The 27893-nt window shown below is 41.4% G+C and overlaps 1 protein-coding gene across 2 annotated transcripts in view; it reads left to right on the forward strand.

Annotated features, from left to right (window-relative positions):
* Positions 1-7450: 7450 nt before the first annotated feature.
* Positions 7451-27893, forward strand: part of LOC135259743 (FH2 domain-containing protein 1-like) — a 33130-nt gene continuing 12687 nt past the window's right edge. For both annotated transcript variants that reach the window (XR_010331361.1, XM_064344444.1), the window contains exons 1-3: positions 7451-7591; positions 23525-24199; positions 25911-25972. Coding sequence is in view for 1 of the 2 variants with exons in the window: in XM_064344444.1 (XP_064200514.1) it covers positions 23744-24199; positions 25911-25972 (518 nt within the window). In the remaining variant the exon portion in view is untranslated. The remainder of the gene's footprint in view (positions 7592-23524; positions 24200-25910; positions 25973-27893) is intronic.

Genomic DNA, 27893 nt, shown 5'->3' on the forward strand with positions numbered 1-27893 from the left:
AACAAAAAGCAGCGTTTTTGTAATTGTTTTTTTTTAAATATTGCGGACAAACTGTATAGGCCTCTGTTTCAAGCAATGGTCTTATGGAAATATGCACTGTTTTATTTATGAAGAAGATAAAAACAAAAGCATCCAATGATTAAGTTGCAATGAAGCAAACTGATATTTCTGTGTAGGGAATGGTTGCTGAATCCAGATGAAGTAAGCTATTCCTATAATTTAGGGCACTGAAACTAATTTCCTGTGCCTTGAAAAACCATTTCAGCTCTTGGTTCATTGTTAAAAACCACCACTATAACCAACATAGCAGAAACATAATTTACTGTTGATGTATTCTTTAAAATAAGCCATCAATGGTATTATAGCTGTACCCTTCCTCTAATTATTTCAGATTAAGCTGAAAAGCATGCTCATTGTGCAGGCAGAAAACCATTAAATTAACATTTTAATGAAATTCACACTGACATGTGTACTGTTAATACTTTTAACTGTTTTGTGACAGTAGCCTATATGAACACTGTGACTACTCAAATTCAAAGTGTGAACCAGGTGTGGGAATTTGTGTCTGACTGTGTCTTCAGTGACTATGCCACCAAATACTGGCCGGTCCTCAGTGTCTTGCATACAGACCTAACCGAGTGAACACTGACATCAGCTCAAATCAATAAGGCCAATCTCACAAAAAAAAAACAAAAAAAACAAACAAACACACACATAGAAAGAGAAGGGATACAGCATGACTTTTTAAATAATTAATTTGGTTTGTGTATGTATTTATCTGTGACTTGGTGTATTTTTACATTGTACATTTAATCTTCAGCACATTTGAAGCAATATAGGTTAAGCACTATGCTTAAGTGTAGTTCCACATTCAGAATTCAGACCAGCAATGTTTAGTCCCAGGTCAGTTTCTCCAACCACGACACCTTAATTCAAACAAGATACAATATTCAGTGTGCTAATTACGAGTAAATGCATTCTCAATATCTGACTAATTGGTAGTGTATGAATGTTCACGCAACATTATTGGAAAGTTGTGAAAATGCCAGACGATGTGCTGGCTTGCTCTGCCCTTCCCTGTTCTGCAGTGAAACTCATTAATTCTTCGGTCTCTTCCAGTAGACAGGGGAACAGATGGTAGTTGCTGCCTGTGGTTAATGCAGCCACATTTTGCTTAGTGTGTTTTTAAAGCCGTTGCCAGGCACATCTCTTTCCCAGCCCTTTGTTTAAGTTCCACACATTTTGAAATCACCATCATTGTCAGTGGTATCACTATCAATAGCAGCATTATTATCCCCTACAGTTGCTTGGCACAAATGATGTTAACAATCTTGGCAGGATAATACAGAGATTGATAATTGACAGCTGAGATATGAGGAACTTACATAATCCTAGTCATAGAGCTATTAATTTTCTAATAGATTGTAATCAACGCAATTGTCACTCACGCATATGGAGTTTCATACTGTGCGATTCATTTTTGATGATTAGCACATAGGATTTTCCTGGTACTACGGCTTTTACAAATGGCTTGGGTCCAGAAGCAACTGCACGATGCAACCCTTATCGACTTTAGCCTAAAAGAGACCCAGCTGTAACTAGGTTCATGGTATCACTGACATGACTGCCAATCTCTCAATTACAAGTTAGGGGGTGATGATGCAGATGATTTGAATATAAATTATGTCCAAAGCAGAATGTTATTTGTTTCTTGACACCCAGTTTCGTTTTAGTGATTTCTGAATTTGCCAAACTGTTTGTGAAGAAAAAGAAAAATTAATTCTTGCTTTTAATTGTTTGTCAACATCTTTGAGCTGGTGTGTAAGTGTTCTTTCAGCTGCTATTTGATTTAGAGTAGTCATGGAGCAGTGATCATATTAAAATCCTGACTAAGGCTTTTCTGGGGCACCATTTTGATAATCTCTCAAGGTGCAGGAAGTAGCAGGGTGCATTAAAACCTCCAGCTGCAGTTGATGTCCAATGGAAGAAATTAATCCTTTATTGCTAAAACCAACACATTTTGGCATACAGCAAATTGTCAGCGAACGGAAACCCCGAGGAAGGCTGTATGCTGAAACGCAGTGGTTTCAAACTATTGAACTCTGAGCAGAATGTGTGGAGGCATTTGTATCTCAAAATGACTTCTTGGTCATTTTGGCTCGCTTCTTTCCTGTCGGGGAAAACGGGTGGGACGCTTTAATTAAACTCTGATTTTCTAAGCGCGGCTCATTAGTTTGATTGTGTAATTTGACTTGTAACATGAGGCGACAGCTCTCAGAGATCGCTTGCACGCTTTCCACCATGCCACAGGCTCTTTACTGACTGCACTGAATCACAATCTCCATTTAACCTCTTATCTGAAATATTATATCTTTTACAGCAAAGTGGAAGAAGGAGAGCAAGGCAAGTGTGGAGATCCAAATGGGTCACCTGCAAGAGCCTATTTTGTGCATAGACAGGAAGTTTGTTGTGTGTATTATGCGTTCAAAAGTTTAAATGAATGGAAGTTTAAAAAAGCGAAGGCTTTTTTTTCTATGCTTCTGTACACAGTATTAAAGTGCTTTTCATTAAGATAATCAAGTGGATCTGAGTGTCATACTTGAATGAAGACTATAGTGAGAACTACATCTTCCTGATAGAACAAGAGGGAACTTGCTGTACTATTAAAACACAATCAGTATGGAAACAGCTGATTTGCCTTACTAATAAAACACAATATGTGCTTTTCAGATCGTTAAACAAACAGAAGTAGAACTACATTCTGGCCATGAATGAACATGTATGTTGGCACAGCCCATTTTGGCAGGGTATGCGAAATACTGCATGCATATTAAGTAGCCATAAAGTATCCTCTAAGATCTTTTGTGGGGGATAAATGATAGTGATCAGTTTAAGTGTAACATGTCTATGTGAATTTGTCCTTCTCATTCTAATCCAGGACATTGCCTGGCCCCCAAGTTGATAGCTAAGTAAAATTATTCTCTATCCCAAGGCAGTGATTCAATCTAAATGAAAAGAATTGGAGACCTTTTGAATCAATAAGTCATTACCTTTACTTGTTTTTGCTAGGTTGTAAGTTTTAAAAAAGTTGTTTTTAAAAGTTCTCCACTTTGCAAATGTGTAATAGGCAAATCAAATGTCCTTGTTCAGTCAGTTTGAAGTCACATTAATTACAGATGGGGAGAGGTAGATCCACAGGTCTATCGTTTACATGTCTCGCGTTTTCAAAAAAAAAATGTATAAATGTATAAATATGTATTCACACAAAAAAACAGAAAATTACATTATTTCATTACTATGTTTTGAAATCTTTTGGATGCTGAAAACTGCCTTATTTATTTGTTTTCTCAAGAGGTACTGAAGGTGCATGTGACCAAATTTTTATTTTACTTGTCCAGAAAATAATAACTTTGTAACATTTGTACTGCCACACTGAGTGTCATCATCTATAAACAGAACCAACAGAATGAATAATTTCTTGTATTTGCATAATCACTTCATTTTGTGAAATTTTTCAGTAACGACATCAGCTGAACATCCCCCTGATACCATGCTAATTACAGATGTTATTTAAAGACTAATTATGGGGAACAAATCCAGCATCTGAAATGTTGTGAAATCTCTTATATATTTAAAATTTGTACGTTTCTGAAGGAACATTTGTGCAATTATGTTTGACGGTTTTAGCTGTAATTAACAGAACATTGGGTGAAGGTAACTGGTACTGTGGTGCAAGTAACTACAAATTACAACAGACTCGTTTCTGTGTTTTTTAAATGCATTTTATGTGGTATTTCTGTACTACTACTTGTCACTGGCTTTATTTTCTCTGCACTACCATATAATTTTTTGTATCTACTGTGTCTGTGTGCACATTTTTTGCACTGTAGCTACACATACTGTTTTCATTTTGTATCTGTTCATATGCTTCACAACATGGTATGCAACAGTAGGAAGAAAGGTCATCTACTCACCGATGATAATAAAGATATTCTTTGACTTTGGTAAGTCAAGTGTTTCTTCTGGGAGACTATAGATAAAATGTTAAATTATATGTGCAATACTAATGCCACGGCTTTCTTTCATTGCAGGCCTTTATAAATATTGCAATGCTCTTGTTTTATAGTACTATTCCCTGCAAGACTGTGGATCTTGTTAACAATGTATGCTGCTCTTTGGAGCAAATGGAAAAAGAATGAGTGCCCGGCTTTTGGTTTCTCTTTTGTCTTTTTGCTATGGCCTTTCCTGTCATTCACCGAAATCTCGAGCTCTGAGAACACACCTTGGCTTATCTGCAGAGGTCGGGAGGGAAGCCAATTAATGTCAGATTCAGTGTGTGGCCGGCCTTACCCTGGGGCTGCTGCCTCGTTAATGATTGTCAGGAGCCTCTGTCCCGCTTGCCTCTGCTGGGTGAAATACGCCTGCCGTACTGTGGTTTTATGGGAACATGTTGGTCATTGTTCCTCTGCCCTCATGTTCTCAGCTCAGCTTCCAGCTCTTCACAGCTCTTCCCCAGCCCCATTTTATAATGAGCCCCCTCCAGTTGACACCTGCACCACGCTGATGGCTAAGGCCCTGCATGAAGCTCAGAGACCCACAGGCAGGCATGGGCCTGCACAATCTCAGAATAACCTTCTGGATTCTGCATTACCCGCCATTTATGGTCTCAGCACAAACATCCTGCTGCATGCAGTATGGTGTGTGATGTATAAATCATAAAAGGCTAGTACAGGGACACTCAAATCTGGCCCTTGTGGGCCAGTAGTGCTGGGCCAGTAGGGCCTCATTTAAGCCTGATGCACCAGGTGTGTGTAATCTCTGGCCAATTGGTGACATTATTGGACTATGGACTATCAGACAGAAGGGAAAACCAGAAGATTCTACTGACCTTCCCTGATTCTAGCTCGATCTTTAGCATTGATCGTGTAACATATTTTAGCGGGCACATTCATATCAGGCTAATATTTACATGACATCCACCCATTGTATTAAGAATTACTTCTCTCTTAGCCTCCACAGCTATGCGTCCTGGAGCTATAAACTGCCTGGTTTAATTAAACAATATTAATTAAAAGTATTACTTGATAAACAAAATATTTTCTTACCAAGAAATTTAATTCATTTATTGTATAAGCAAAATAAGTTTTGATTTTTTTTTTTTGCATACAATATAGCTCATTACTGGCACTCTTTATGATATATTTTGTGAATAATTTAGCAGGGCACTGTACATGGTTATAAGCTTGTCACGTGTATGCTTGCCACTTGTGTATACATGTATTTTATATGCATGAACTTTGCTCTATAAATTGGCCTAAGAGGGATTCATACTGCAGGTGTGGCAGCAAATAAATGTAGGAATAGGGTTGCAGAGAGACATTGATTGCACTCTTTGAAAGCTAGAACTAGAGCAGGGCCTAGCAGTACTCAAAACAGGATTCTTCTGGTTCATTTCCTTTGTTTATTTAATTTGCATACATGCACAATAGGGTCATAGAGAGAAGTCTGTGTGTCTGGGCAGCAGCAGCAACCTCTCCATTCAAAATGGTCCCGGCTAGACTATTACTGCAGAAAGGAGCAGTCACTGCCTCAGTGATATCACTGAAGCCAAAATCTCACACTGCCTCACAGAGCCAAAATCTCACACTGCCTCAGTGACATCACTCATCTCACACTGCCTCAGTGATATGACTCATCTCACACTGCCTTAGTGATATGACTCATCTCACACTGCCTCAGTGATATCACTCATCTCACAGTGCCTGATATGACTCATCTCACACTGCCTCAGTGATATCCCTCAAGCCAAAATCTCACACTGCCTCAGTAATATGACTCATCTCACACTGCCTCAGTGATATGACTCATCTCACACTGCCTTAGTGATATCACTCATCTCACACTGCCTCACCTGTACATGAACAGCTCCTCTGCCATCAGATATCCGGTGATGTGGTGACCAGATATATTGGAGCTGTAGGAGCTCTTCCCGGGAATATGAAATTTGGGCAGGTAAGCTGACGGTGATCTGGCTGAGGGAGACCATGCACTGACCTTGTTGATGTTGATTCGCAGAAGGCTGGGATGGAATATAAAAGACACAGAAAGTTTAACCAAAAAACAAATTACTGCTTACATTACATATGATATTACTAGAGGGCAGGCTAAGTTTCAGGCAGATCAATTCCAATTTCATTGGAAGATGACAGCTGGGCAAAACCGATCTGTCTGATGTTTAAACCCCTGCCCTCTGGTGGTTAATGTTGCCAGAAAGTGGGTCCAGTGCTTTAGCCTGTCAGCTAGAGAAATCAACTGGGTGAACACTGCCTGATGCTGCAGGTTTTCCTGGATATCATAGCACTTCTCAACCATGCCCTTAGTTGATATGAAAGTTTGGCAACATTGTCTAGCTCACCAACATAAAATTGCTCAAAATTGCTATACCATTACAAAATCCAGTAAGCAACAATGCAAACGAGTACCGAGCTTCGCCGTCAGATATCTTATTCAGCCCATGTTTTGAGTCTTAAAATAGGCGACAAGAGAAATTAACCTAAGAAGTTTCAATAGAGAAAACCAAAAAAAATAAAGGTATAAAAAAAATTGAAGAATAAAACGTGCCTACTGTATTTTCATCCGAAAACGATCCATCAGAAAGACTTTCCAACGAAACTTGCCAACCAATAAACTACGTTATAATTGTACTGGAATATATAGACTGACCAATATTGCGTTATTGCGTCATAGTAGGGAAGCCACGGAAATCGTTCTGCACTGTTACGTCATGTAACAACTGCGTCCTATGCTGTCATGGCAATCTGTGATGCGTTCAGTTTGCACTAGTTAGGGACATTCCCCACGGTGGTTTACACAATCATGATGTATGCTAAACCCTTGCGCTAGTCCCACAAAACGTATTTACTGATTGTATGGCAAACCGGTGAGCATGGTTGCGCCTAAATCTAGCATAATCCTATACGCAGTAGCCTTAAACAGTGAAATTGAACAATCTGTGCGGCATCCGTGCAGAAATTCAGGGAGAGGACTGGTTTGAATCATTCTGCTTCTTGCACTGTTCCTGTACTGCGTATATTTCGTTGCACAAGGGCATCCAGCACAGCAAATGGTCCCTTTAAATAAGGACAGAAGACTGTTGTTTTCTCTGTCCACGCGCAACAACATAACCTGTAGAATACGGTGGAATAACCCACAATTTTGTCCCACGCTGATTTCAGATTTAGGCTAAAGGTTCAGAAAAGTTATAGCGCAGTCGCCAAAATCGTTCGTGACGTCACCTAGTAGTTTTTCAGCTGTCATGTAAGTAATAGATCTGTGGCTTCGCCGGCTTCAACTTTTGTAGGGAAGTTTTCAGAGACAAACTTGTTCCATGCTTTCACCTGTGCTGGTCCCAGTAATCAGCGCAGGCGCAGATGCTCCGCCTGAAGCTGCTTGATTTTCACATTTCCCTGACAGAGCTGCTCACAGTAGGTGTGTGTCCGTTCGCGACCAGAGGATAAGGACCCTTCTCATTCTCATTGGTTTGAAACATTGGGACTATAAATTCTAATTGCATACCATCGTAATATTTATGGTAAGTTACCCATTTGAAATGGATACCCATTTTTTCGCCCTATATACGTGTATATTTTTATTGTTTTCTGTACCACTGCAGCGATGAGTGGGTTTGACACATCATTTGGGTCACCAACCAAAAAGGTGCAATCTCCGTAAAATTGATGCCTACGCTTATGTGGACAATCTTAATTGGCACACCTAAAGACTAATCGCGTTAATGTTCACCAGAGAAAATATTGATACTAAAGTAACCAATATATCTACACATGGTTTTAATTTTGTAGAGATCTTGGTTATTCTAGTCTTAACATTCCTCTCAAACATGATTGTTCAAGTTGTTATGGGGAATAAACATAGGTTACCATTTTTTAATCTGGTATTTTACGCAGTATAGGTTGGGTGGTTAATGTAGCCCGTTTGTGTCGGTTCTACCAGTGTAGCCTCGCTCTATGGATTGTCATCAGAAATCGGTAAAGAAAAATGTCCACGGCATAGCCTATATAGCCTGCAAATATAGCCTACGGGTATAATTAGCTAATGTTATTCATAAAATGTAGTACCTTCATTTAGGTTAACTGATTTGCACAAAGAATAAATAACCTAATGGGAGGTACTTTCTTCAACGTTTTTAGTGTAATCGGTTACTGTAGGACAATTGACGTTATTATCCATATTTTTGCTCCGTATATATAATTAGGCTACTGTGTTTCCATGATAAACACGTTACATTTTTATCTATTTATTTATTTTTATTATTGTAATAATTCATTAGTTTATTAAGAAAATAGTTATATTGCGGTGGTAAAATTTTAGAACAGTGCATTCTCAAAGGAGACCCCAAGAAAGCAATTATGCGCGTTTCTGTCAAGATGCCACAAACCAACTTCAATTTTGAGACCCCGGTTGGCTGCGGTTCCGTTGGCTACCCATTAGCCTGCTTTGTTTGTTTTTACGGAAGGGACAGCTGGGTGGTGGTGAGCGTCACTTTTCCGTTGTGTGTAAAATATACCAACGATGAAACTTGATAACGGGTATCTTTACAGGGTGCACACGCTGAAACGTTTTCATTTGAAAGTTGAGCTATTGCCTGGAGCGCTCAGGTAACAAAGCCGTGCCGCCTTGAGATGGTTTTGGCAGGGTCATAAATGGGGCCGGAGAAAATGATCATTAAATGAAAGGAAAATCCTGAATAACAACAGTAGCCATATGCGCTTATTATTAAATGTATGTAGCTTAGCAAGTTGGTAACGTTCCACACTTCGTGAAATAGTATTTAGTTCTCCTACACTAAATTACATTCCTTGCTGATTGTAAGTTGCTACTGTAGGCATATGTTCAGTCGAGTTTTCCTGTCTCCCAGGGTCGTGCCGAGCTGACCCGGTTTGGTCCGGTCTCCAAAAACCCTCAGTTTGCTTGGCCTTTCAGTGCCATTTCTCATGCTGACATGAATTACAAGCAATGCATTTAAGCGTTTAGGGGCAAAGCTTGGGTCAGGTCAGGGGGGAGGATTCGCTCTCCACGTTGTCATGGAAACAAAGACTAACTGGGGAAATGTCAGCTCCGTTCTAACGTTGAAGCCATTTGAAACACTTGATTGATTTGTGTGAGAGAGCAGTTGAAAAAATAGTTGTGGAGTTTCAACAAATTAAAATGGTGGAATAAAATAAGAAAATGACTTGCTGGCAGTGTAATTCAGCGGTATCCTGTAGCCAAGGTCATCAGGTTTTCCTTCACTGTTACAGTGAGAGATGCATGTCGGTTAATTGCCTGGCTTAGGCCTACTACAAATGGTGGGCAGACAAATCTTTGTGTTTCATCAAAACTTTGCAAATGACCTTAAATTTCAATTGACATACAACGTGAACATAGGCTATATTTACCTTTTGTAGTGAGTTTCACAAGTTGCCATATCTTTTTGCTTCCCACAGTTATAGACCATATCCATTCTGCAAAGATTGTCTACTTTGTTATTAAAGCCGGTGTTAAGTCTTATTTTATAAAGGATACCAGAGGAACATCAATGAATATCTTATAGGCCGACCATTTAATGAGGTGAAAAATCAGAAATAGACATCGCCTGTTGTTATGAGCCGGTCTAGGGACAGACCGTAACAGGGTGAGTGATAAGCGAAATGGGTAAGGGAAGCGTAAACTGACCAGGTACTCTTGTCCCTATCTGCCTATCCAAATCTTACTGTAAATTGGCTAGTCTTCAAAGTGTACTGGGCATGGGGCAGTTTTGAACGTTGAACTTTGGACAGATAGCAGATAGAAAATGTAAATGTCAAACATGCATCACAAATCAGGTGGTATCTAAACATAATAGCACCATATTAAAATATGTTACAGGGTTTTGCAAGTACAGTTTATTCTGCCCATGCTGACATTAAAAAATCAACTCATTGGAGACAAACTAAGTGGCAGAATTGTGGAAGTCTTGGGGTTTAGCACTGTGTGATATAGGTTATTAATTTCTACTTATCAATTATAATATTTTTTTCACCAGCAAATCTATGTAGTTTTATGGTAATCTTCTGGTGTGGTTTTAGTATTTTGAAATTACAAAGGGGAAATGGATCCCTCACTGGGTTTCTACTGCTTGTAAACATAATTTTTTTTGGCTCCCTCTCTCGGCGTCCCACCTGTTTGTCACCATGGCAGCCAAACTGCATCCCTCCCACGATGCCAAGGGGCTCCTGGGTATTATCAAGATTACACAATTGTTTGGCAGCGATACAACAGTTTGTTTTTGTTTTGTTTTTCTGTGTTCAGTTCTCACACTTTTATTTTTTGGCCTCTTGTGTCATTAGGTGTGATGCCCCTTTATAAGATTATTTCCGCAGGGAATAATTATTCCTGAACTCCAGACACAGCCATTTTAACTGAAATGAAGGATGGAACAATGAGGGAAAACACGTGAGACTTCAACATGGAGCAATAAAACCTTATTCTCACTACTTTCTTCATTCAATTCATATGTTATAACATGGAAACACCTGCATGGGAATTTCAAATCTAATAACCCTTTTCAATTTTCACGCAAACTATTCTGGATCTCATAATAGCACAGGTACCTCAACCTGTGAACAAACAAAAGACAAAGCCATTTAAGTGTTATTGGCTCCTTTAAGGGCATTCGTGCAAACCAGTTTTTGGTTTGTGAATAAGCACAGTATATAAAATAGGCTAAATGTTTTTATTACTTTATATTGTGGAATTCCACTTAATCTTAGGACTTTTTTTGATAATCCTCTCTCTTTTGCTAATTCCAGCTCTTACAGTGGCATTTTGCATGATAGATTGAATGTGACTGATTCAGGTGAAGACACTGTGACTAAGCAGCAATTAGCAGTGTCCATGTGCTTGCCAGAGTGGATTCAGTCCGCAAATGCCTTAACGCCTAACTAGGTACCTCTCTTACTGAAGAGCTACAACACTTTAGATCTTTCCGGAATAGTGAATAATAAAATATCCCCAGCATCTATGGTAATCCCCTGCATTTGTGTTATTAGCTGAATATAACTGATATTTGGCTTGCTCGCATCAGGTATGCAGTAAATTCAAGTCAACCAAAGTGCCTCGGTTTACCTCTTCTCCACATGCTTTCTTGGACATCTCTCCGCTTCACACACAAATTGTGAGAACAATCCAAACTGCTGGGGTTGACAAATAAAATATAATGCACAGGCACTTGTTCCAAGATATGGGTAGTTCTAGATTTGGCTTCAAATTCATTCCCTTGATGTCCACATAACGCAGAAAGTAATAGGATTATCTCACTGAGCTAAAGGCCAAGCCCCCAAGATGAAGGAACATATTGCCCTCTCATTAAATCTTTGGGGGGTGACATCCTGTTTTGTATTGTATTCACAATCCACATACTCCTGGTACTTCAACTCGGCTAAATGTCCTCTGTGATAAAATTATTGAGCCATTCACTTGTGGTCAGTGGCTGTTGTCATCACTTAATTATCAGTGCTGTGCTGCCCAAGCTCTCCAAATGAAACATATGAAAGGAAAACTGAAACTACAAAGTTGGATAAAAGTGTCTGCTAAATAAATGTAATGTAATGTACAAAGTAGTTGGACAATAGTAAGCAGTTGTCATTTTACGTAATCAGTTATGTGTGATAGAGTAACGAGATATCCATTGAGGCTTTACATGTTAGTGGATGACAAAAACTGTATTTAAGTGTAGCAAAAACAAAGCATGACTACAGAACAAATCTGAACATAATGATAAGCGCATTTGAAAATGCTACCACGCTGGTAGCGACACGTTTGTTATCTGCCTCATAACCGCATGCACACAGGCCCTTAATGAAGGCCAGCGAAACCCATTGTTAGGGACTGCTTTCATTAATTTCTTTTTTTTTATCAAACGATTTATACAGGTGCTTCTCTTGTTCGGCAGGCGCTGGTGAAAAGATGTCGCTGGCCTGTGTAATAAGGGCAGGTCGCTGGTTCTGACGTCAGGGAGGACGTTCCCGTCCGAGTCCGTCCTTTTTTCCCTGCCCGGCAGCGCCAGAAGGCCCTCTCTCTTTATTTATTGCCGCTTATTTTAGTCAAATGCAGCACAACCAATCCCAGAGAGCGCTGCGGTTCCCTTGGCGACTGATGCACGAGCCCTTGGCACCTCTCCTTGGATCGTGTTCCAGAGCGCTACTACCCCAACCGTACTGCGTATTTGTCTATGGGAGATTCAGAACTCCAGCCAAAGAAACGGTCCTCCTTCGGCTACTGTTGTTATGTTCCTATTCCTCTGATGATTGTTCCTCACACCACTGTAGTAAAGCTTCCATCCAAAGGGCCAAGTGAAAATGTAAGATTCAGCATAAAGCTTTTTTTTTCAGGGCTTACTCATCAGTTCCTCACATTATTTATACACTTGTATATTATGCATATTTCATATTTTTGGTTATTGCATGCATGCATTTAGTAGATCATCAATTGAACTGCAGTGTTATATTAAGTAAGTCCACTTACCTGTGCCAAAACTTGCCTTGGATTTATATAAAAATTTAAAGGGAGGGCCTTGGAGGGACTTTTATCTTAAATGCAACACTAGTTACAAAGCTGTGTAGGTGTTTCCTTTATTAGCCAAAGGACCATCTTTTAGACTGTATGGTTTGAACTTTTATGTTTATGAAATTCTAAACTCCATGGGAATAATTCTTTATAAACTGAACAACGATCGCTGCTGTTGTCGAGCACGGATCAGCATGTTTCCTCATGTGACTGTTAAAGTATGCCCAGTCTGGCATTTTTAACTGGGAACTGTTACCGCTGTTACATTGTTTTTCTTAATTGCTCATTAGTTATGAGATCTAAAATACTTTACACCACTCGCATTGAATTTTAAATGAAACCCAGTATAAAAACTGAACTACGCTAAAAATGGTGAAAATGTGCTTATGTCTCAATTGCTTAAGAAAAGACTTGGTGTAATAAGGAGGAGTGGTTTTCTGAGTAAGAATTAGGATTGTATGAGCTTGAGAGATAGTCTGGTGTGAAGGAAGGCATTGTGCAGACAGAGTGATGAAGGTCAAAACGAGCAGCTCAGAGCTTAGCGGGAAACCAGTAGAGAAATAGAGAGCCTTCAATGGAAGTCAATTAAACACACAGGGAGTGCCAGTGACATGCACTGAAAATCCCTTTGAAGAATGAAATACTGTATAAAGTTGTCGTTCTTTAGGAACATGATGTTCAAAGAGCACAATGCACTTTGTTTAGGCTATATTTCTAGTCCACAAGTTCTCTTTGTCTGCCTGGGTATAAAGTTGCATGTCAAGACAAGATTCTGAAAGTGCTCCCAGATAGAAAATTATTAGCTGTCTGATATAAGCTTTGGTGATGTTTCAGTGGTTTCATCCAGGGACCTGCAGTGAAAACCCTTAGTGTGAATTTTGATTATTGTGCGGTGGCCGTGGGCAGGGGATAGTCTAACTGACACGGTCATGCCGCTGTTCGGTGATGGCTGGCTTCACAGACAGAGAGGCAATGCCACACTCTGTGGGGCACCTCAAATTAAAGTGGAGATCCGGGGCGGCGAATGGGAGAGCTGAACGTGTGATTTGAACTCAAGCAGTCTTCAAACAGACTAAGCTGTTGAGTCATCGACATTCATTGTTCACAAGGTTGTTGCTGCTGTTGAATTTGAGTTGAAACCAGAAGCCCAGTGGGTAGAGCTTTGCAGAAATTAAGTAAAAACAACGAGAGACTATCTTGCAATGTGAAATGTGTGTTAATGAGAAAGCACAATGTTTTATAACCACATTTGTCATATTGTGCCATCTATTTAATTTAATCAAAAGAGGAGGCACCTCAATATTTAAGAAATGAAAATAATTTACATTATGTTCAGCACTATAGGGAAAAACTGCTGACCTTTATGTTATGTTATGTAACAAGAAAGAAAATACTTTTCCTTCCCTTAAATGTTACTGTCAATCCCAACAATTCTGCCTTTGCCCGTAGTTTAATGAAAGTAAGTATTTATTGTATAGCTTTCATTTTAAATTTGTTGACATTTTTCCATAAGCCAAGGCAATTATAATATGGCCACACTGCACTATACACTATGCTACACTATGATTCTATGATTGTCATCTTCCTTGAACACTGTATATCATATCATTCTTGTATATGACAATAAAGTTCTTAAGCTTAAATATTTAGCTAATGTAATTCCAGTTGTTAACAATTCAGTTTCCAAAAGTTGAATTGACATTTTGCGGAAGACATAATGCCCAGAAAAACCTTGATCAACAGGTGATTTTTCAGCAGTTCTTTTGTTGTGCCATGCACTAATGATGCCGGCTGTTCAGAAGGTTGCCAAGTAACTGTTTGATCTGAGGAAAACACAGTCAAGAACCTAGATGTTATAAAAACATTCATATCACTTTCAGAATATAATCATCGATGAGACAACTGGAATAATATGTGACTGTGCCACAAACATTGTAAGGGGCCCAAACCTGGTGCCTGAAACCACAAGCTCTGTTCAAATTATGATAAGCAAAGGTGTAATTGGACTCAAACAGATACAAAAAACGCTTAAGGCTAAATTGCATTGACAACAACATTTTATTTGGGGAGTGTAAAGTGAGAAGTAAGGATTTGAGCAAGATTCTTAGAACTCCTCTGATTTACAAGTAGGATGATTAAAGAAACCTTTTTAGTGTGTTGTTACTGTAGACTAATATCAAGTTTCATCTACTGTAAGAACATTTTGCAGTCATTTTAGTAAGGGCCACACCTTGAAATCACATGAACCCCACTATGTTTTTCTCACTATGAGTTTTGTTTGCGTAAGGCTTAAACAGACAATCATGGCGGTTCTTTGTTAAACGCATGTGTGCTTTGTGTTTTTACAAAGGAGAGGACGGTGTGAATTAGAGCTATAAATATTTTCAAGTGCAGCATTTTGAAATCCACCCCTTCTTCTCTGACGTTTATAGGTATATCCTGTGTTTCAGATAGCAGAATGCAAAAATTGGTCTGTATTTTTAGTCAACATACACTGTACTTGTGTTTGTGCTTGGGGTTCTGTAGAATGAGAGCAAGAACTCAGTCAGGCCTCAGAATAAATGCATAGAATATTCCTATTTGTGAGGGACACCCGGATGTGTACATATTTAACTGCATTTACACTTATTTATAATTTTATTTTATGAAAGTTCGAGGTGATATTATTTTCATAGATAGCATCTGAGATTTCTCTTTGATCTTTTATCTGTTTGATTTCCTCATGCATTTATGTTGTTATCCTTGCCTCAACAACTGTCAGCAGAAAAAAATGTCTCGCCTGGTAAGACTGCAACAGTAAAATGGGTGGCATCCTTGTCTGTAAGACTGTCATCATTTCAATGAGTGTTACTGTAGTGTGACAAATAACAAAGTTCTTTGTCACGCCTTGGAGGGGGCTTCTGCTATTCTTTTGTTACTGCTTTCTTTTTCCTACTGAAAGGGGTCCCACTGAAAAATGAAAACACATTTCGAGCTCTAGTGTAAGCTCACATTAAAGGATGATTGGTAGATGAACTGAGGTCAGCCCTCAGTGCCTTTCAAGATGGCTCCTCTGTGAAACGGAGATTGAGTGGCACTGACCTGAGGTCAGTTCGACAAAAGTAAGACCGTCTGAATGTCTGATGGTGCTTGCGCATGTGCAGAACTCCAGCTGGCTCTCTCTCCCCAGCTCAGTGTCCTACCAGGAGGGTGACATGCTTATTAACATCGGTCAAATATTTATAGAGTCCCAGTGGCCATTGAAGCTGCCAGAACCAATTAGCTTCATTCCCAAAATGGTTTTTGGGGGTAGTGTACTTTTTAAATTTTATTTTTAGCCCAATGCTTAGCTTTTATTCTATCAATTTTAACAGTGCGAAGGTGTACAATGTCTCCTGGGATCCTGTCTTTCAACCATGCTGTTTGTTTGTGGGAAGACAGGTGAACTTGACTGTGAGAACGGTCCCCAGCGTTGCTGTAGGGAATCCATTTCGGGCTAACGCGGCCCCCGCCAGTTGCTTCTGAGGGACCGGCCTGAATGTAAGGCAAATGTTTTGAGCCGTCGTTCCCAGGAGCGGCTGGAAATGTGAGAACTGTGGAAGTACACCGCCTCGTTTTCATGAGTATCTGATGACACGCGCGGAGATCCCGTAGTGCGTGCGTGCGTGCACCAGACGAGCTTGTCAGGTGTGTTCATCATGTGTGTGGACCAGGCAGGCTTGTCAGGTGTGTTCATCGTGTGTGTGGACCAGGCAGGCTTGTCAGGTGTGTTCATTGTGTGTGTGGACCAGGCGAGCTTGTCAGGTGTGTTCACGTGTGTGCTGACCTGCCCTACGCTTCCACACGTGTGCGCTGACCTACCCTACGCCTCCACACGTGTGTGCATGAACTGTAGCCTTGAACCCTCACCAGGGCCAGAGGAATACACCCCTGGGGTCTTGACCAGATCATATTTCAATAAATACCATACGCCAAACAGTAATACAGAGGTAAAGCATTTTGGACAGTTTGAAAGAGCAGCCATGGATGCTCTATGATGTATTCTTCCACTCCACTCCTTCGCAAGCAGAGAATGAATGTAGGTCAGACTCCACGCAGCCAGCCTACTCAGATAGGGGAAAATTATGTCAAATCATTTTTTAGAACCAACGCAGGAGCATGAGCACCAGCTGCATCATCTCAGTGGGGAGGTGTGCCCCATACAGCGGCATGAATTTGGTCATCTTTTATCTCTGTAATATCCCATGGGAGCTAAATCTCCAGTGCTGTCCCTTCTTTTTCATGAAGATGTTGAGATGAGAGGATTTAAAGAGACTGGTGAATAGCTTAGAACCAAATATGGCTTTTTAGTTGATGAACTGAATGTAGAATGTCCATTTGATTTATGTCTGAAGCAAGTCTAACTGAACCCTATGAAAAGTGGTTGAAGAAAGCCAAACGTATCTGAAACGTGCTTTTGCATTCCGGCGAACCGTGACCAAAAATAACACCGCGCAGATGGCGTTGAAAGGCCTCAGCCTGCGTACGGCGCGTGCCTCGTTTGAGTGGCGGCTCCACGGAGGCGTACCGTCAGAAAAACATTTCGGCGTAAATCAGCAGTGTAGCGGTACGTTCAGCGAGGCGGCACGGGCAGCAGCTTCGCGGGGAGTTATTCCAGCGCGAAGTCAGCTGGCATTTCTGCCGCGCCGGGAGCTCAGCCTAGTTTCTGCATGTGCATTGTGTGATGTCATTGTCAGGTTCCCCTATTTACATACCTTTGTTTACCGGGCCTGGCCTCCACCAATCAGGGCGCTCGACTGAGAGAGATGGTCGGGGGGATGAAAGGACGCGTGTTTGTCAGCCGGGTCAGCCGCAGGCCTCGAGCCCCTTTGTAGCGCGTCCCTCAAACAAGCGGCCATTGTGGCGGCGCAGCGGCGGTCACCGCGGCGATGGCCCGACGGACCGCCCCAGTCCGGCGGCGGCGGCGATAGATTAGGTCAGTTTGTGGAGCTTCCTATTCAGGGAGCACCGGCTTCAGTCAAGCCATGGGAAAAATAACTGCGTCAACGACTGGGGGGGGGGATTCTCATTATGTCGGGGAGATCTGCAAACAACGCTCTTGGGTTGTGTTGCGGCTAAATGCGTTTCATTTAGTTTCTGAGAGGAAAGAAATAGCAAGATGACTGCTATAGCAAAAATAATATTAAAAAATAAATTAAATTCCATATTGTGTACTGAGTACTATTGGTCACCAAGGTCTTATGCAATGCATATTTCCTCTCAAGATTGTGATTAAAAAAGCATGTCAGTACCAACTGATTATCAACTATGGTGATTAAATTAAAATTCAACGTAATTTGTGTCTTTTGACTGTAATTTAAATGTATAAGAAATGAATTTCATTAATTCATTTAGTCTGAAGACAGATCTCTCTGTCAATGCTTATTTACTGATAGGGGGTTTACATTTGTGGGCTAACCTTCAGTCTCATGGCTGTGAGTAATTTGCTCTCACAGGGTGTGGACCCCTGGATGTGTGGACCTCAGCTGATTAATGTGATTGAGATTGCACCCTTTCTGGTGTGCAGGAATATGTGAATATTTGTTATCAGAGCCCCTCATGTTAGGTTTTCATCAGATAATGCAAAATCTTTATCCAGCCACTCTTTTACAGCAAGGCAAATCCAGGAGCTTTTAAAGCGTTTAATAAGCCTTTGTTTCCCTCAAGAATTTGTACAAGATTTCATCCCATAAGCTGCTTAATGCTCTTTAGCAACGCTGCACTATTGCATAACTTGTAATGTCATCGCCAATCGCTTTTGTTTTACCCACTGCTGGGTGAAGTTTTGTGCCCAGAGCAAAACTGACACGCTCAGTTGCTGTCGAGAAACGATGCCTGTCAGTGAAGCCCACTGAGCATAACATTCAAGGGCAATGTGTGACTGACTGCTGGAGCCACTTACTTTATGTGGAAAGGAAAGGGTATTGGAGGCTCCTACTGTTGTATTTCTATGATATGGAGATGATGATGTAGCCATAGCTCATCATGAACATGCTTGGTTTTTTTTTCTTCGCAGTGAGATTTTCGTTTTGCCCTGTGGCGATTTAATTTATAATGGAAGTCTCCAAGTGCAGCACCATGTGGGGTAGAGCAGTAAAATGTACCCTAGGAGGATGCGTAGTTCGGCAAACGCTGTCATGCCTGGCCACTGGCAATTTGAGTATGTCAAGCGTTGGATAAGGCCTAAGGAAAGCAGTGTCATTTTGCCTTGTGCACAGGGTTCCCTGTCAGTCAGTCAGAGTAGCTGATACAATTATTCATTCAAACCTTCCTGGCAGATACACACATGCGCTTGATTATTTAGTGAGGCTTAGTATCCCAGAAGATGCCACACCTGTGTGCTTCCGTGAATTAATATGACATTGCATGGCCTAATTGTGGCCAGACACCTTACTGTATATTTCCGTTGAACCAGGTAGAGTTTTTCCAAAGTGTTTGTGGCTCCATCATCTGCCATTGTTAACTGCACATGTCAGGTGGCTTTAGTTTTAGATTCTTGGCTTAAGCTGGCAAGATCTCTGCAAGGTCTCCAAAGAGTTTAGCAAGCTAGTTAACTGTAATTCTATACGGCTGGTGATGAAAGTACATAATCGAATGAATCATTGCAACATTTCAAAGCATATTTATATATACATTTATATAATATAATTATGGAAATGCTGTGCTTCAAGAAGTTGTTTAATACTTTGAAAACTTTCATCTTTTGTCTTTTTTTTGTTGTTTCTTGGAGCCATTTGCATCTGTGACGATGAAACAGTTAGCCTATCTTTTTAATTATTATGCCGAGAGGAGAAATTGTTGCCAAATATTACATAAATTGTCAAACTGTTTATAAATGCAGTGTTTCCACAGTGTGTGCGAATACTATCTACTATTTGAGGAAATCCACAAGCATTGGTCACTGGTCTAGTACTGGACATTGGCACTCAAGCTTTTGAGGTATTTGTTATTTTATCAACAAATATAGCGATTTTCGGGGCTCGCAGTATTACATTTGTTCTGATTGGCACAAATATGTCTTAGCTCCCTGAGAAGCAGGAAAAATGAAAAACATCATGGATTTAAAGGGGGGAGGGGTGTAAAAAAAAAAACTGGTCGCCAAGGCACCGACTCCCCGACCGAATGGAACAAAGGCGGCCCCTCTGAACGCTAACCGGCGGAAAGACTTTCCCGCACAACAATGAAGACGTGGGGACGGAGTTAATCCCCGCCGGCGGAGGCCCGACCTGGCTGTGAATGGGCGCGGAGCCGCGGCGGGGCTAACGAGAGCCGGGGTCCCGGCGGGAAGCCGACGCTGGGTGGGGATTAGCGCGGAGCCTGTGATCCCGCTCAGGAAGTGTCCCCGCGGGTCTCTGGGCTTTAGGGGCCCCCGAAGGACATTAATGAGACCCTCGAGGAGGCCGCACGGACCGCACTGCGGGCGTGTGTGCGTGTGTGTGTGTGTGCATGTGTGTGTGTGTGCGTGTGTCTGTGCGTATCTCTGTCTGCGTGTGTATGTACTGTATGTGTGTGTGTGTCTGTGTGTATCTCTGTCTGTGTGTGTGTATGTACTGTATGCGTGTGTGTTTGTCTGTGTGTGCGTGAGTGTGTGTGTGTATGTCTCTGTCTTTGTGTGTGTGTGTGTGTGTGTGTGTGTGTATGCTGGTATAGTGGTTCAGCCTGTGGGGAAATAGTGTGTCTTTGGCCGTGGTTACGTCACACTGAGGATAGGAGTTTTGGAGTGCTCAGCATGCAGCTTATTGAGATTGCTGGTGAAAGTCAGTACAGTACCTGGAACATGCCAATACCACACGGTCAGCCGCAGGAAAACACGACGAAAATCCATAATTTACATAACCACCTAAGCCTGCTATTATTTCTTTACTGTTTGCTTCTTATCCCCGAGCCTTCTCACGTATTTAGTTTGTGAGCCCCATATACATAATTTTCTATAACTGAGTAGAATTCATCTGTGAATGTGATATGCAGTCACTATTGTGCACACCGGTTTTAGACCCTCAGTCAGATTGTGAGCTGCGGTGGGTACAGACTAGGCTACGAGGTCTGATTTGGCTCGTAATTAAGGTGCCTAATCCGACCACCGGTTTGCTTGTTTTCTTCAGGAGGTAAGGCATGCTGTTAGTTTCATTAGTGTTTCAGCCTCTGAAGTTGCGCTTCTGCAGTACCAGCAGAATATATCATGCAGAAAGTTCAAAGGCCACTGTTTTATGGCTGGAGTGAAACTGCGGGAGTGGAGTAATGGAATTAACATTACATTACATTACATTGCAGGCATTTGGCAGACGCCCTTATCCAGAGCGACGTACAACAAAGTGTCTAACCGTACCCAGGGACAAGTGTGTTGAAAACTTGGTTCTCTAACAATTTGTCAGAGCAGACAAGCTTTCTAGTAACATTTCAAATAATTAGTCAATTCAAATAATTTGTTTTGTTTAGGGCTGTTGGTTTTGAATATTTTTTTTTGAATATATTTTGCCCTAAAATATTCTGTGGCTTGCAAGATTTAATATTCAGATATTTCACCATTGTTTTCATCACCCCCAGTAATTTTTTTTTTAATTCCAGAGATGTTGATTGACTCATCTCCAGGAAGTGAAAAGAATAATACAGCCTTGGAATTTTCTTCCTTTTCTAATTGGTTAACAGGCATTCAAATATTCATACAATACTATAATTAATCCAGGATTTTGAGTTTGATTTTTATAATGACCTATTTTAGACCTCATCCATTGTCTTGATGATAGCACCAATTATATTTCCTAATTATAACTATTGTGTACAGCTGTATTGGGTGCGATTTAGAGTGTATATACATGTGGAGTAAAGGACAGATGGAGGGTTTAAGGTCATTCCTCTTGGAGATTAACTGTCCAGTTACAGTTATGAAGTGTTTCTCTGGAACCCTAACTGCAAACCAAACTGAGGTCTGTTTTGTGAAGCTGTGGCTTCTATGACACGTACAATACGCGTGCTTTTATCTGGGCCTGCAGTACTTACAGACGTTATATCAAAGCTGAGCGCGAGGAAGGAACAGGAAGCTTGGATTCTTTCCGTGAACCTAGTCAGATCCGCTTCCAGTAGATGAATTAGATATAAGCTGAGTCTTGCCCACAGCTGTGTCCTCAGCGTCGGTGGAGTGTCTCAATTCTGTTGAATAAGTAAAAAGCTGTTAGATCAGGTTAGATGGACAATTATGTCAGCCAAGCGTTTGCCATGGAAGCATTATGCTAGTAATCTCTCTCTCTCTGTCTCTCTCCATTATTCTCTGTCACTCTCTCAGTCTTTCGTTCTCTCAGTTCAATTCAGTTCATTTCACTTTATTGTCATTACAAACATTTCTGTTGCCAAAGCATGAGCCTTGTGCACAATCTCTCTCCCTCCTTCTTTCCCTCCACCCTCTCTCTCCCTCTCTCCTAGGGTGTGACCAGGACTTTAGTCAGAAATGTAATACCTTGATTGGAAAATAAATTATATAATTTGCCAGGAGCTATCAGAGTGGATTGTTCTCTCAAATATATCCTGTTAATCAGATACTCCTGATATTAATCAGATACTCCAGATACTCGGTACTGCTCTAATTAATTTGTTGTTTATAATCGTTTGTCTCTTAGTAGTATTTCTGACATTTATCTATTAAATGTCTTTCTCTTGAATTTCAATTTTTGCAGCTGCCATTTTATGTAATTACAAGTGAAATGCTAGTGTGAGCATGTGTAAAGGCATAGATTACTTGACAATAGAAAATGAAAAGATTTAGATTTAAGGGTGGATTTTACTTCATAGACAATTCATTTTGGCAGTTCTCACTCTTGGTTTGTTATGTTATGTTATGTTAAAAGCCAGAGTGAACCAAAAAAACCAAGCCAATTTGTAGGTTGGTCTCATGTTGCTTGCTAATGAACTTTGCTCCATTTCACGGACGGGTGAGAAAGCAATCTGCACCAATCTACACTAATTCTAGGAATTAATATGGTGGATGCTGGACAAGGGTGAGATTACTAATCATTAGGGAAGCTCTATAACAAGCAGTTAGAAGACATGCACAATATTGAGGACGTGAAATTGTATTGCACAATGGCAGCATGGTTTGGTTGAATTTGTGCACAGTAAAACCAAACTGGTAAAGGAGGAAAAGAATATAAACGCTATTGACAAATGTTTGGACTTTAGTAAACAAAGGGGATGTGAAAGCTAGCTTAGTCTCAGCGTGTATGTGCTCTGCTGTCAGCAACATTGCGGAAACATTGTATAAAAAAATAGCACGTTTCTACCAGCCACCAAATATTGAATCATGTCTCAGTAGAGACTCAAACTTAATCATAATTGTTCAATAAGTATGTCAAAGTTTTAACAGAAATCTCTGTCACATTAATTTATGCTTGGGAATGTGTGCAATAAGTGTGTGTAAAAGGGGAAACAAACAACAATGTTTTGTTTTTAAAGCATAATCCCTCAAGAGGGATTAAGAGTATGTTAACAGGATAGATTTGATGTAGTTGTTTTCAAATCCAAAGAAGCTTCTGATGCAAAAGAGTTTATGGATTATGATATCTGAGAAAAGGCCATTCACTTTCATAAGCTGGCTGGGTTTTTATGGGCTTTAATCTAACTTATTATTTATTTACATGCTATGCTATGGTTGTGTATAACTATAAAAATGTATTGAACCAAGGTATTGTTTATTATACCTGTGTTGACGTTTGACCAAAGACCACACAGGTGGTCTAATGTCAATGGTCTCACTCTAGTGATTAAAAATTGGGAGCATGTACTTCTTTTTATTTTGCATTTCGTTTGTGCTCTTGTCTTTGATGTCACAAGGACCCTCAGTGTTTTCCTGAGTCTGCAAGTCATGCTTGATGAAGCCTCAACATCTGCATGTTGTGTTTTATCTTCATTGCAGCTTGTTGTTTGACCTCTGACCCCTGATCCCTGACCCATGGAACGATGCAGCGATGAAGCTCGGAGCCCACTGAGAGCCACACAGTGAGATGAAGTCGACGCAGCCCAGCGAGCACCGCGGTCCCGTTTTAACCCAACACTCAGACACCTGTCTGTTGCTCCGCCCTCTCCCGCTGCCCCAGGCCCCAGTCCCTCCCCCCCGGCCCACGAGGCCTTAGTGATGCGTGTTATGAATAGCCCGTCCCTGGCCAATGAGAAACAGAACTGCAATGGCGGGAGCAGGGCGGCCGATTCCATGCCCGCGCCCCCGCCCGTGAGCGTCCTTTGCGGCCCGCCCGCTCCTGCTCCGCCTCCCCCTCCCCCTCCCCCTCCCCCTCCCCCGCCCCCTCCCAGCGTCCCCCCGCCCCCACCGCCCCCTCCGCCGGGAGCGGGGAACCCTGTTCCCGGGCAACGCAAGAAGAAGCGAGTGCGCAGCTTCTTCTGGAAGACCATTCCGGAGGAGAAGGTGCGCGCCAAGCCGAACATCTGGACCCTGGCCACGCGCCAGCAGCAGCAGTACCAGATCGACGTGCGCACCATCGAGGAGCTCTTCGGCCAGCAGGAGGAGGCCCGGTCCGGCGGCGGGCTCAGCCGGGGAGACAGGTCCAAAGATTCCATCAAGGAGACCAAAAAAGAGGTACGCGAGAGGGAAAGGGATCGAACTGCGCCATGGATGAAGGCACTGCTGGAGCAGTTTTGGGAGGCGTATTCATAGGACAGTTCCTCCTACCACTCACAACTAACAACAAACAATATTTGCTGTGTTCCGGGTGGGGGGAGGGGGGGGGGTCAATGTGCACCACACAAAAGCTTATTGTGTGCACGACATCACTGTGAAAACATATGGGAGGATATTTAATGGAAGTGCATCCTTGTTGTGGTATAGGGCCAGCTTTCAGTCAGATGATAGCAGCTCTTGTGCTGTAAAGGCACCTCTCTCTGAGGGAGAGTCATTGTGTGACTCCCCTGCAACTCTCACAACACCAGCCACTGACATCACCAGACCGATCAGAAGAGCACCTATGTTTCAGACACCTACAAACCTTCAAACTGATATGGAACAGTTCTGCGGATAAAGTCAGGTCATCTGCACTAGCTTTTAGAAAAAGTGGTTGCAGTAATCCAGTATTTTAAAGGAACTGAAACTGAATCACAGGCAAACAGAGTGACATTTCACATCAGATCAAATATTAATAAAGACTCTCTGCCCAGAGGAGCTACAGAGAATGTTTCCTCCATTGCACTGATGGGGGAAACAACATTTTTGTGAAGTTTCCAAAATCCTGATGATGGAAATGGATAGTTTTTCAGTTCCCAGACTAAACCTGACATGTTTAGTCTTGAGTTCTGTTTTGTTTTGCTGTGGTCCACCTCACACACAAAATGTTTTATCAAATGTATGTTATATGTACACATTGCAGAACCAAGTTTTAAAATAGAAAATCAACCTTATTTATTTAAAAATTGGATTCTTCTCTTTTTTCACAGAAATTTAATTATTTTGACCAAGAATTAAAGTGCTCTGTTGTACTGCACACACACACACAAGCACACGCACACGCACATGCACACAAACACCACCAGCACAAACACAAACACGAAAAACAACCATACTCATACACAGAAATAATACACACATTTGGGAATGGGAAGGAATATAGTTTATAGCACCCAGACAAAATATGGTATGGGCCCTGTTTTAATTTGCTTTCTTTTTTTTTCTTTTTTTTTTAGGCATAATACTGTTTAAGCCAGCTGTCTTGAAGGAGTCTCTGTTATAGGGACTCTATGTCTATGTGTATATATATATATATATTTATTTGTCTATATCTAGGTCTATATGTAGCTGCAGGTACAATGAGTATGAGTGTGCTGAGATGCTCCAGCAGTGTTGTCCGTTCTGCTAATACAAATGCAGAGGACGAGGGGCCCTCATGGAACTTGAGGCCTGCACCCATGACAGTACACAACAGCAAGCACCATCTTGTGTGTCCACTTTAACTCGTCACCCAAAGTCACTCTCCAGGGCTGAACAGCACCAAATTTTTAGGTGGTTTACAATACTCGATGATCAGGTTTACCCTGTGACAACTGAAGTCATTTTGGTCCCACAGGTTTGTTTCAGTTCTGTTTCTATCAGTGTTGCGCTATGGAGGAATACAACAGCTGATTTATACGTCTGACAAACGTCATTACCTCCTCCCCTGTACCAGGGATGGTACGATAGCTGTTGTCGTGTGTATTCAGTCATAGCTTTAAATAGATAACCAGAGCTGCAATTTTAAAGCTCTGAAAAAAATCCCCTAAATCCTGTTGAACTATGCTCTTTCCTCTATTGTTTTTTTCAGATCTGTATCCTGGACTCCAAGAGAGGCATGAACGTTGGCATTTTCCTCAAGCAGTTCCGAAAGTAAGCCTCCTCCCAATTCCCAGATTTCCCAGTTGGTAAAACAAAAAAAAAAAAACAAAAAAAAACAAATGAAGTGTCTTATTTTATACTGACGAAAGGCTTGCCAATAGAAATGCCGAGCGTATCCTTGGAAACCCGATACCGTTGCGTAACAGGGTGTACTGCCAGGAGACGCGAGATGCGCGTGTGAGGCTTTGTGTGGGCTGGCCGGCCCGTGTTGACCCAGGGAAGGTTCTCTCGCCCGTACCTGCATCTCCGGCGCTCTTTGTAAATGCGGGCATGGACACCGGGGCCTGGCCCTGGACCGTCCCGCTTGTTTGTTCCGAGCCGCGTTCGGTGCCACACAGTCTCCAGATTCGCCAGGGCACAGGCGTACTGCTAGACCGGATGTGCACAGCAAGGCCTGATCCGTTTCAGGATTTTGTGCCAACTTCAGCTCTTTGTTGCTGAATTGGCTCAATCATATCTTGATCTAATATTTGTATAAGCACCAGATACAGTCGCAGACTGCAAGCGTATCCTAAACATTTTACTGTGGTCAAGTAGGGGTGTGAACCAATGTTGTTTATAGATCTGTCAGAAAGCTAAAACCAAGGTTGAAACAAAAACCAGTCCTTCAGGACTGTGCTAGCATACATATGTGTGCCACGACCTGTACACCCCCAAACAGGGCAACCCCAGATGGGGGGTTGTGTTTGGTGGAAGGCCCTGTCCCTGACCCCACAACCCGCTACCGCGGGAACAGCAAATCGGTTTGTGGTAACCCACTCTGCCTAACCCTATCTGTACAGCAGGGAAGTGGAAGTTCAGCCTGACATTTTCTCACCATTCAGTCTGGCACTCTCAAAATAGAGAGGCAACATAATGCACACGCTGTTGGCTGACTGTAAATTACACTTACTGCAGCTGAACTCCACGCTTTGATTTTGTTTAAAGGTTTACTTCCCTGTGGTGATGTCTTTATTGCATTTTTAATGCAGGCAACCAAAATGATTGCTTCATAAAACCACACCTAAATGATAGTCTATGAGGCCTTTTTTCCTTGTGATCATTTTAAATTGAACTACGGTACTTCCAAGAGCAAAGAAAGTGTTCTCTTCTTGTAGCTGATAGGGATTTGGGTCATGGCCTACTCTGGATGACAGTCAAACCAAATTATCTTCAAAGACAATAGATATTGTAGACCTCAGTTCCCAGGCTTGTCATCCTGTATGCCTTGAACATTTATCTTACCTTTAGCCCCTTAAGTCCAAGCTGGGAATTGAACTGAACTCCCAACCTTTGAGTTATAAGCCCCGTTCCATAACCATTATTCTGCACTTTCCTGGAAGCAACAAAGCAGATCAATGCCTAATTAGTCCAGTCAGTTCTGTTTTTACTAAGTTCTTGTACCGTGAATTTCATTTTTCAATCTATTTTTCAATATTTATGTCTTGATTTCTTGTGATGTGTTTCAGATAGTGTTTCCTCTGCAAGCTCATCTTTAAAGTATACTAATAGTCCAAAGGACTATTACTATTTCAGAAAGCCAAATAGTCCTTACAAAGTGTGGCATGTATTCTGAAAAGGTTAGTGAAAGGTCACAGGCAAAGCCCAGAATTTTACGACAAGTGTTCCCAGAACTTGCATACCTACAGTTTCCTGGGTGTCCATTGGATGTCATCATTAAGTCACATTACTGGAACAGCGTTAAACATTTACATTTTTATTGAAAAAAATGGAATTGTAGATGTAACTGAGGAATGTTAATTTAAAAAAAAAATGCTTCTATTACATTTTCTCCTTGCTCTTCATGATGTCATGATGACTATGAGAGGATGTTGTCAGTTTGCACGCAACATTCCTGGCATGTTTTCTGTAACTGAACGTACTTGGACAGTAAATATTTTCTCAGACTGCTCGGGGAATGTTCTCATCCTGC

This window comes from Anguilla rostrata, chromosome 7 (genome assembly GCF_018555375.3).
Source record: "Anguilla rostrata isolate EN2019 chromosome 7, ASM1855537v3, whole genome shotgun sequence".
Classification (NCBI taxonomy): Eukaryota; Metazoa; Chordata; class Actinopteri; order Anguilliformes; family Anguillidae; genus Anguilla; species Anguilla rostrata.